The sequence below is a fragment of the Gadus morhua genome, chromosome 19 (genome assembly GCF_902167405.1).
Source record: "Gadus morhua chromosome 19, gadMor3.0, whole genome shotgun sequence".
Lineage (NCBI taxonomy): Eukaryota > Metazoa > Chordata > Actinopteri > Gadiformes > Gadidae > Gadus > Gadus morhua.
Window position 1 is genome coordinate 12,062,627 of NC_044066.1, and position 11,430 is coordinate 12,074,056.

General features: G+C 45.6%; 1 protein-coding gene across 1 annotated transcript; it reads left to right on the top strand.

Annotated features, from left to right (window-relative positions):
• The first annotated feature begins 71 nt into the window (after positions 1–71).
• Positions 72–11,352, top strand: gnsa (glucosamine (N-acetyl)-6-sulfatase a). The gene is made up of 14 exons (XM_030342246.1): positions 72–442; positions 1,022–1,081; positions 1,640–1,846; positions 2,651–2,716; positions 2,832–2,930; positions 3,129–3,296; positions 4,070–4,152; positions 4,454–4,572; positions 4,787–4,890; positions 4,988–5,089; positions 5,872–5,982; positions 6,497–6,607; positions 6,730–6,890; positions 9,418–11,352. Exons 1-14 carry the CDS (start codon positions 287–289, stop codon positions 9,491–9,493), a joined length of 1,623 nt encoding a protein of 540 aa, XP_030198106.1. The 5' UTR covers positions 72–286; the 3' UTR covers positions 9,494–11,352.
• Positions 11,353–11,430: the final 78 nt, after the last annotated feature.

Below are 11,430 nucleotides of genomic sequence, written 5' to 3' on the forward strand. Positions count from 1 at the left end.
GGACTTTCTTGAAATATGGTATGACTTGGGACTTGTTTCAGTCTAGGACCAAATGACTGCACAGTCACAGGTCTGTCTGCCAATGAGTGTGCATGTATAAGCATGTCGAGCAGCTGACTCGGGCTTCCGTAGCTCAGGATCACATGACTAGAGACCAGGAAGCAGCGGGCCGTGAGTCGCCAGTGTCGTGTCTGGAATACTTATAAGAACACCTCATTATTTTCTATCGAGCTGAGCTGTTTGGACAAGTGGAGGCGGCTGCACGACTTGACATTTGCAAGGGATAATGGCCTCTGTCGGACATTGTCTGCCGACTTTTCTAAACGGGCTTTTAATCTGCGTCACTTTGCTGAGCGGTCTGAGTGTCACTGCCAAGCCGAACCGAAAACCTAACATCGTTTTGATTCTCACCGACGACCTGGACATCGCTATTGGGGGTCTGGTGAGTAGACTGTGGTGGACGTTTCTGCAATGGATGTCTTGTTTGTTCATCATGAGCATCCATGTAGAATACGGACAACGGCATTGGGACAGCAGGACAGAGTCAGGCATCCTTACACTGGCTTTGTAGACACATGTTGTTATATCGATAGTGTATGTGCTTTGATTCATACACTTCCCTTTCTGAACACTTTAGTGAGTCAGGTGTTGGGAATTTGGCAACCATGTAACTAGCACAAATATGTGTTCGTTCTACTTATAATCTAGCACAAATATGTGTTCATTCTACTTATAATCTCCTGATCACGGGGGTTTTCATCCTTGATGTTGACATATTCAGACTTTGGTCGTTTGAACTTGTTTTCCTTGTTTAGTAGTAGGCCTACCGCTGTTGAATTATGTTTTTAAAAAAGGGACATGGACAAGAAAACAATATCAAGAGGAGGAATATAAACGTCATCATGTGTTTTGAAATTGAAATGATTAGGCATTAGCTGATGCTTATACAAAATGCTGTTTATGCTAATATGCATTTTGCTCAGTTCATTTCTAAAGTAATGCTGAAACTGCCTGCTTTCAGACTCCACTAGCCAAGACTAAAAAGTTAATTGGAGATGCAGGGATCTCGTTCACGAATGCTGTAAGTAACCATCACTTTACGCCACTTAATTTTCCCATATTCACCAGAGTTTTTACCTTCCCAACTGTGTTCCTATTACTTTAATAAAGGTTCACTGGTTTCCCCAGTCATGACCCATAATCAGACAGTAAGAGACATCAATGTATATTGTGAAATTTGTGCTGAAAAAAACACAGTGAACCCAGAGTCAAGTCCAGGCTTGCTTTTGTGCTCAAGTGCATATTTAAACTTTGAGAAAAATAACTGTCCAGCCTAGTCATTACAAAAACAATGTTATGAATGGACGTTCTCCGTGCATGTGTGTGCACTTCGTGGTTTAATTTTAGTTCAGGATTGTGATAGGGGAACACCTAGTCACGACTGTGCTCTGCATGTAAAATAATCACATTTCAGAATATCAAGTATATAAGTGGCCAAATTGGCCTGGCCTGGCCAGACTGGCCACACTCACACTGGCAGATTTGAGCACGGTTAGGTGTGAAAACGGCCACGGCCAGATGGCCCAGTGTGAGTCTTCACGGCCACCTCCACCAATAACATCCCCTCCACCACCCCCAGTTCGTGGCCAGCCCACTGTGCTGCCCAAGCCGGGCCAGCATACTGACGGGGAAGTACCCCCACAACCACCACGTCATCAACAACACGCTGGAGGGCAACTGCAGCAGCACGGCCTGGCAGAAGAGCCAGGAGCCCGACACCTTCCCAGCCCTGCTGCACAACCTGGGAGGATACCAGACCTTCTTTGCTGGGAAGTACCTCAACCAGGTAGGAGGGAGGTAGGGAGTGGATGGAAGCCTTGTTATCCGAGTTTGACACTCACACGAACGGAGTATGTACTCCCGAGTTTTGCAGACCAGAATAAACGCTAGGCTCTCTATTGTTGAGTCCTTCCTTCATCTGCAGGTTCGGAATGGGGGGGGGGGGGGTGTTACAATACATGAATGAGAAAGAGGAATAGGGCAGGAGGAAATGGTGTGAAAAAGGGGAATTTTTACAGAGAGGGCATTGTCGTTTATGGTGTAGAATTGGGGGTAGAGAGAGATTTGTTGCTGTGCCTAAGTATTACCTAATGCGTCATAAGTTGATTTCAGAAAACCCATCATTCAGTACCTTTTAACCGGTCTGATTGATATTTGCGTTAATTGTCACAAGATGAACTTACTATATGACCCCATGAACTGTGTCACTTCCTGAAAGCACTGTCAGGCCCTATGGAAAACCCCGTCAGGCCCTTGTGACTTGAGACCAGACTGACATTGGGAACTAGTTTTCTGATTGGCTAATAGTGTTCATTGGATGTGTGCGTGTGATGTTCGTAATTTTTGTGCGTGTGACATGCATTAAAACATTGTAAACTATCTCACCAACAGTGCTTATAACTATTATAACCAGGCATCTTGTCAAATCAAGAAACGTAGTTGAAATAAGATTCAAACAAGGTGTGTGTGTGTGTGTGTGTGTGTGTGTGTGTGTGTGTGTGTGTGTGTGTGTGTGTGTGTGTGTGTGTGTGTGTGTGTGTGTGTGTGTGTGTGTGTGTGTGTGTGTGTGTGTGTGTGTGTGTGTGTGTAGTACGGCGACGCCAAGGCTGGTGGACTTGGCCATGTCCCGTTGGGATGGACCCAATGGTTTGGACTGGTAAGACTTTGACCACCACCCGCCCGTTTGGATGCGTTGTTTAAAGGTTTCTAAAAACGCTTTTATTGAAATAGTCCCCTTTTAACATGATGTCCAATGACTTGCCGTTGGCCAGGAGCGGAACTCCAAGTACTACAACTACACTCTGTCTGTGAACGGGAAGCCTGAGGTTCATGGAGCGGAATACAGCAAGGACTACCTGACCGATGTTCTGGTGAGTTATGATCATTACTCAACTGCCTTCTCAGTCTGCAGCCTTCAGTCATTCACTACTATGTGGCGGTTGTTATCATCAATGTATGTGTCACGGTCATAAGGATGATCATGATGATCCAAAAATACATTCCCACCACATGGTTTTTCAACTCTCTCCGACAAAACCGCTTCCCCCTTCCACTTCCCCCTCTCCCAGGCCAACGTGTCGCTGGACTTCCTGCGCTACAAGTCCAAGTACCAGCCCTTCTTCATGATGGTGTCCACCCCGGCCCCCCATTCCCCCTGGACGCCGGCCCCCCAGTACCAGGACACGTACAAGGACACCAAGGCCCCCAGGGACCCAAACTTCAACGTGCATGGGAAGGTGGGTCCTGGATTCGGGGGACGCTGGTTGTTTTTACTTTGCTGCGGAACTGATAAGAACAAAGTCTGCGGCTGACGGGGAACTGAGAGGCGACAAAAGACAAACCAAATGCCCCTTTTAAAAACGATATATATAATGTAACATTGCCTGCTCATTTCCTCAAAGTGTTTCTGAGTGCGACAACATTGTTTATGTGTGCGTGCGTGATGTTCCTTACACAAATAATAGGAATAGCAGCAAACATCGCAAATCGATGTTATGAAGTATTTTAACCAACTCTATTACATCTCCTACTTCTGAAACGGGTCTGATTCTGGATACAAGAAGGAGGTTTCACTTTGACTACAAGAGAACTCAAAGATGTCAACTCTTGAGTCACACTTCTATTCATTCAGAGGGGGAAAAAAATAGGTGTTAATGTCCTCAAGCCAAATGGGCTTTCATTCGCTTCCTTGTTAACGCTAGACTTGCCACCTGGTTAACGTGCAAGATAACACTCCTGCCTAGCACGTTACAAAGGCAAGAGCACTCAAAGCTAGAGTCGGTTCACAGGCGCTACACTCCCACTGCTCCTCGCTGGTCAGGAGGGGTCAAATGCTTGAGAATGAATTTCGCCAGTGGATTATAAAGTGTGTTCTTCTCTTCTTCTAACTGTCAAAACCGTTCCACATTTAACTACAAGTGTAAAAATCGAAAATGATTACGGCAGCTCCATCCTTCAGATACCTTTTGGGTCGGATTATCCATATTGTTTATGTATAATCCTCCTCCAGGATAAACACTGGCTGATCAGACAGGCCAAGACCCCAATGAGCAACGCCTCCATCCAGTTCCTGGACAACGCCTTCAGAAGCCGGTATGACTTGCCCCCACCCCCCCCCGACCTCTCACCGACATCCCTCTCCCCCACGTGTATTCATCACATCCTCCGCCATGTCCTTGTATGGTGCTGTTTCTTAATCGACCATTCCCATTGTTCCTTCACTTCATTTCTTCTTCATTTCATTGTCTTCCATTGTTTTGGGGTTCTTCTACCCTAGCAGAGACCATTTATGTTGGTAATCCATCATCCAATTTGTGATTAGTGATCTAAATCCCCATGTATTGCCGGTGTATTTATTTTCCATGGTGATGCACCGTGTCCTTCCGGCCTGCAGGTGGCGCACTCTGCTCTCGGTGGACGACCTGGTGGAGCGCCTGGTGCTCGCCCTAGAGGCCAGCAAGGAACTTGACAACACATACGTCTTCTTCACTTCCGACAACGGATACCACACCGGTATGCACACACACACAAAGACTCTCGGGGAGGAAGAGGCCAGTAGTAAAAGGAAGAGTTTAAATATGATCTGTTGTCGTCAACTCGGGCATCTCCTTTTATGCTATGTAGTTCATTGTACTCGGGTCCATTGTGTTTGTGGTTCAAATGTAGATGAAAATGGGATACTCTGGGTCTCCCTCCCTCACTCTCTCTCTCTCTCTCTCTCTCTCAGGCCAGTTCTCTCTACCTCTGGATAAGAGGCAGCTGTATGAGTTTGACATCAGGGTGCCTCTCATGGTCAGAGGGCCCAACATCAAGCCCAACCAAACCAGCAAGGTACCCTTTCACTTCATAAACACATTTTAGTTTTGTGTTGTTGTTTTTTTTTTGTCCTTGATTGACGGACTGATTGCGTTGCTGTGGTGTTCCCCAGCTGCTGGTGGCCAACGTGGACCTGGGTCCCACCATGTTGGACATCGCGGGCTACGACGTCAACAAGACCCAGATGGACGGCATGTCCTTCCTGCCTGTGTTGGTGAGCCGCTGCCGCCGCCGCCTGTCCCTTACTTTACTGTGGTTTCCATTTGGTTTGTTCCACGAATGTAAAAGGATCCCCATAGGCTCGCGTTGTTGTAGATTACTATTCCTCAAATGCGATTAATAATTCAACGTGATAACACGCGTTGTGTAGTTCGACGACTACTTTGGTGCCGTTTTCTACACAGTTTAGATGGATTTAGACAGGGGGTCGGGGGGGTGAAAGGCCTAGGTCGATGTCATGCAGGGGTTTTGTAGACTGGGTAGCCCCGCCCATTCTGCCGGCGATTTGAGTTTCCCTTGCAGAAGGGTCTGGAGAAGAGCAATACATATCTTTCTGGTTTCGATACGTTTTTTCACCAAGCTGGCTTTCCCCCCTGGCGCGCTATTGGCTGGTTTAACACAAGGACGGCAGGGAAGCGGCGGCAAGCAGCCAATCGCGTACAGAGTCAGTTGAACTAGGCCCGTTGATCACGCCTCTTGTGCTGAAGAAAATGACAGTAGCTTCCCCAGACCAAGCTCAATCGTAGATTGAGCTTGGTCTGGGGAAGCTGCTGTCATTTTCTTGTGGCAATAGCCAGGCTAGGGGTTTTGTCCTTTGGGCAAACACGGAGACTGAATTTCTCTGTGTTTTGTATGAATCTCTAACTTTAAACCAAAAGTGCCCGTTCCCGTGAGCTGCCGGGAGGAGCACCTGATCAGGGCGGTCGGTAACCAGGTCGCCCGAAGAGGAGGTCCGTTTGGGCGTGGGGGTCTCACCGTGTGTTTTCGTCCCACCAGGAGGGCCGGCTGAACGCCAGCAGCTGGAGGACAGATGTGCTGGTGGAGTACGAGGGCGAGGGTCACAACGTCTCGGACCCCTCCTGCCCCCTGCTCGGACCGGGGGTCTCGGTAGGGAAACCACAACCGATGGATGGCTCCGAGAGGGGAGGGTGATGTGTTTTTAAGGGGGGAGAATTGGAAGGACTGTTTTGCGAACCGGCAGTTGGAGTAAACTCTGTCTTAAAGATATCTGCCAATAAGTTCCCATTCGTTTTTCTGTCTGAGCACATGGTAGATTGACTACAGCTGCACTTGCAACCAAGTAGTCCGTAGGGTCAGTCAATGCTAAAAAATAGGATATTTGTATATTAAGAATAATTTTCAAATGACAAAGTTTGAAGAACTTGAAACACAAAATATGCTATGCCTATTGAAAAGAGATCAAATCATGAAGTCGACGTCATTCTTTTTACGTAGTTGACATAACATGGTTGATCATGGTGTTAAAATGTAGGTTTTTAGATGCAGAACGCTAACCAAGGTCTGGTATTTACTTTACATTGAGACCCACTGCGCCTTTGGAAGTCACCAAGATGTCCGCTCATCATTCTACATCCCTCCTGTTCTCTAAATATCTCCCCAGGAGTGTTTCCCCGACTGTGTGTGCGAGGACGCCTTCAACAACACCTACGCCTGCGTGCGCAGCGTCGCCCCCTCCACCAACCTCCAGTACTGCGAGTTTGACGATAACGAGGTACAACACCCAAAGATTGTAAAATGGCTTATAACGATGACTCCACCACACCCTTTTAGACATTGTTCTTTGTTTTTTTGTGCGTGTTCCTAAACTTTGACCTTTGACCCTTTTTGATCCAGGTGTTCGTGGAGGTGTACAACGTGACCGCCGACCCCTTCCAGCTGGCCAACATCGCCAAGACCATCGACCAGGAGGTCCTGGAGAAGATGAACCACCGCCTCATGATGCTGCAGTCCTGCTCCGGACCCTCCTGCCGCACCCCTGGGGTGTACGACTCCAGGTGCGTTGCTGAGACCCTGAGAGATCCCTGTTGTCTGTTTACATTTTTTGGATGTGGGTCCTTTACTCTGTTCACATGATATAATTGTACAGATCCTGTGTTGTGTTGAGGAAGGGATTTCTGTCCTGTCTCTGATAAGAGTGAGATGTACTGTATGCCTCTTTCTTTCTTTCTTTGTACTCCTATGAGCCAGATTAGTTGATTACTCTATTATTTATTATTGAAGCACATTTTTGATACTTGTGTATGGTGACACAAACGAATGAAATCAAACAATAACCATGTGTATTTCTATGTTTCTCCATGTAATTATTCTACCCTCTCTCTCACTCTCTCAATGTCTCTCTCACTCTCTCAATGTCTCTCTCACTCTCTCAATGGCCCTCATTTATCAAACGAGCGTACGACAGAAAACGTGCGTAAAATGGACGTACGCTCATTTCAACGTTGAGCTTGGCATTTATCAATTTGATCGTGAGCGCAGGCTGCGATGAAATCTCACGTCAGGTCTGAGCTCGTGTACGCAAGTTTTTTTGGCGCAACATACGGGTATTTCACTGATGAATAGTGCAGCACAAGTAGCCCATGTTACACATCTGTATTAATTACTAAATAAATTGGAATTAGCCCAGCCGTTCAAACAATTACAATCTAGTCAGGCCTAATTAAAAACGGTATTGCTATGAAAATAATTAGAATGTGACAGGTGAAATGTTTATTCAGCTGTCTATATTAACAGGAGCTTTGCCAAATAGGTGGTCGAGTCTCAGCGATGGCAGATCTGGCTCTGTTAGAGGAACTCAACGCACGTCTAAGACGAGAGAGAGTTTTTCGAGACCACGCAGATTTTTTTATGGAGAGCGATGAATGGCTCTTGAGTCGTTTTCGTCTCCCAAGGCATCTCCTATGCAATGCTTTGGAGCCACTGTTAAGGCGAGAAACTAGGCGATCAAACGCAATACCTGTGCCAGTGCAGGTGTGCTCTACCTTGGGGTTTTTGGGCACCGGGAGCTTTCAGCGGGAGATCAGGGACAGGTCTGGTATTTCCCAGCCAAGTATTAGCTGAACCATGCCAGCAGTTTTGGCAGCTATAATGTCCCTCTCCGAACGTTATATTAAATTCCCATATAATAACGATCAGTAAACTGGAATCAAACGGGATTTTTATGCTTTTGCTAGGTTTCCAAATGTGATTGGTGCGGTTGATTGTACCCATGTGCGTATGAAGCCACCATCTATTAATGATTACGCGTACATCAACCGCAAAAGCTACCATTCAGTTAATGTTCAGATTATTTGCGATGCCAGAATGTCAATCCTGAACATGGTAGCCCGATGGCCTGGGGGCACGCACTATTCTTTTATTTTCCAAAATAGCAACGTTGGGCATCGTCTAGGCTACATCAGGGCGCACTACATGGTCAGAGCCATCTCCTCGGTGAGTTACGCTGCAGTTCTCTTGAAAAACGTTTAAGACATCGCACTAATGTGTGTTTGATGTGATTCATCTAGGTGACAAAGGCTATGCCCTGAACGAGTAGCCTACCTAATAACTCCTCTGGCTCATCCGAACACGGATCAGGAGCGCAACTTCAACAGCGCTCACGCGCACAAGGGCAACAGTGGAGCGATGTATAGGCCTACTCAAGTGGATGTCCATCGGGTCAGCGGGGGGAACGTTGCTCTACAGCCCAGAAAAGACCTGCAATATTATTGTAGCATGTGGGGTTCTGCATAATATTGCGCTGGCCTGCAGCCAGATGACCCGATGCCCAGAGATCCCTGGCCACTTTTTCAACTGGCCCGCTTCACAGCCGCAACACGTTTTTTGGTGCTGAGCTTCATGTCGGACCATTTTTTCTTCACCTTATTCGGAATAAAATAACTTTTAACGCAATGCAAACAATAGCATATATGTGAAATGTTTTAAGCTGGATAACAGAAATTTTACATTTAATTTATTATTTAATTAATTTAATTAACAAACCTCTTCCGTAGCCCGATGAACATTGGAAACACTATTCACTGCAACATTTATTTCCTTCCATATAGCATTATTTTGCTTGCCTTTAATGCCAGCTTTTAGGCTACCAAACAAAACCAGATGGTTCGCATCCACCAGTGACACGAGCGTCTCCATTTCGGTCTCGGAAAAATTCCTCTCTTTTTTTACCGTTGGACGTTTCTCCATGTCGTAAAAGTTAGGGACGAGACTTCTGAAGACGTGCATTTATATGGGCGTGTTACGTTAATTACGATCGATCTCAGCCGCCGTATTTATCAACACCAAGATCCTTCGTAAGCTGGGATTGGTGTGATACGAAAGTTTCGTGAATCTCACGTGGGTCCTATCGTAAGATGAATCATGCGTTCAGATTTGCGCTCATTTCTACGTTCGTTTGATAAATGAGGGCCAATGTCTCTCTCACTCTCTCTTAATGTCTCTCTCACTCTCTCTCTCTCTCTCTCTCTCTCTCTCTCTCTCTCTCACTCTCACTCTCTCTCCATGTCTCTCTCTCTCTCTCAGGTACCGCTTCGATCCCCGCCACATGTTCGGCAGCCACCGGACCCGGCTGAGCCTACTGCGACACGGGACCAAGTGAGCAGCGGGAGGCCTGCAGAGAGGATGATGAAGTAAACGGAAGAAGGGCTGACGTGTGTGTGTGTGTGTGTGTGCGTGTGTGCGTGTGTGTGTGTGTGTGTGTGTGTGTGTGTGTCGTAGTTGATTCTTTCCAGCCTTTTCTCGATGTTGATGCCTTATCTCTGGGAGTCTCCCAAAGTTTGATGATTGAATGAAGGACGGAGACCCTGTTTAGTTGACAGGGTAAAATCAGAGGCCTTTTTTGAGTGGTTGCAATGCCCAACACTGCCACTTTCAGTGGGGGGGGCGCCCTTTCTCTTAAACAGACCTGCTGTGGTACAGAGGTCCTTAAGAACCCAGATCGTGGCTATGTGCATGCACACTTGGAGACCTAAAGGGGTCCAAATCCCCAATTCTCTGACCAAGTGCTTCTCTTTGGTCACCTTCCTGCTCGTCGTCACCCTATCGTTCCTACACACACCTCCTTAATGTGTTTCCTGCTGTCTGAACACCCTGGGATAAAACGGAAGTCAACTCTGCCTGCTACAGTATCAATCAAGAAAAACTCCTGACCCCATTGATCCATTCTTAGAGACAGTGTTTATTACGATTTGAAGCAAGTGAAATGGGGAATCCATTTTCGTTTTCGAATTGAAATTGCAGAAGTCTATATATATTTTATTTTTCAACCATCTCCCACACTGCTTGGCATGCCTCCGTTGAGTGACCCCTGTTGCCTCCCACATGAGCCATGAAGTGACCCGACCAGGACTGCTGACCCTAAAGGTCAGAGGGCAGCCGCACCTTTTGACCCCTGAAGTAATCAAAAGCAAGAATTGTCACTGTTTGGTGTGTCATCATGTCGGATGATGGTTGGTTATGATTCACCCAGTTTTAGTTGAATCACAAACCATTTGTGAACCCCACCTTGAAGATTAAGCAACCCACTGTAGAAGTGTCATCGTGAATCATTGTTGGTTCCTCTTGGTTCATATGCGTGTTTGGAATGGGAGAATGATTTTTAACCTAAATTAAAATAAATGTTCCATTAGACGTTTAGAACATTTCATTGGTCTACTCAATAGAACGGAGAACTTGTGCACATACTGAAAATTGGGGCAAATATTGACACTGCTTGATGCTTGTTCAAGTAGTCTTTTATTTGCCATTCATAATTATGTAACTGATAATTTGATAGCTTCCAACTACATTATTTCAATGACGAAAATGACTTTAGTGTTACAATATTGTAGTCCAAGGGAACATACAACTGTGAAACTATAAATCAATGTCTTGCAACGCCAACACGACCAAATCATGGTTCCTTGCCTCCAGGTTTAGTTTCAGAAGTGAACGTGAGGAATGAACCAGTCAATGAATTAACTCAAATAGGGAACCATTTTCGTGCTCTACTCATCACATGACAAGATGGTAATTATCACTGAACAATCTCTCGTATTGTTTAAACATAAGCTTTAGGTTATACATGTCCTTTTGTCACTCAATTTGTTTTAATTGAAGTACTGATTACATTGTCCTTACCTTGCAGACTTGTTTACTGACACCAATTTATGGTTCTGATCTTTTGTGTAGCCAAAGAGTTCTTAAATTCTGCAGTTTGTTGGACTGCCACTGTTGAAATTATTTTAATCTTTATTCCTGTTCATGTTGCAGATGATCATGTCTTTGCAAGTTTGAGTGTTGGCATATCTGGATAGTCTTACCAAACTAAATTATTTGTAGGAGACAGCTGTACTGAATCCAGACTTAACATAACATTCTAATTAACGTATGCACTTGTTGTGGCACTTTTTTTTTCAAAGATTAAATGTATTTTGTGGCTTTTTGTTGAAATAAAAGATTTTCATATCACCCAGAAAATGTTGTTTCATCTGTGCAAGGCAATTGAATGACGATCCAACAAGGTTTACCACATTAGTTTTACCATCTTTTCTACGT

Coding starts and splice junctions, on each gene's coding strand:
- gnsa (XM_030342246.1), top strand. CDS start 287: ATGGCCTCTGTCGGACATTGTCTGCCGACTTTTCTAAACGGGCTTTTA. Junction 2,931..3,128: donor ACTACCTGACCGATGTTCTG/GTGAGTTATGAT, acceptor CCCCTCTCCCAG/GCCAACGTGTCGCTGGACTT. Junction 6,608..6,729: donor GCGAGTTTGACGATAACGAG/GTACAACACCCA, acceptor TTTTTGATCCAG/GTGTTCGTGGAGGTGTACAA.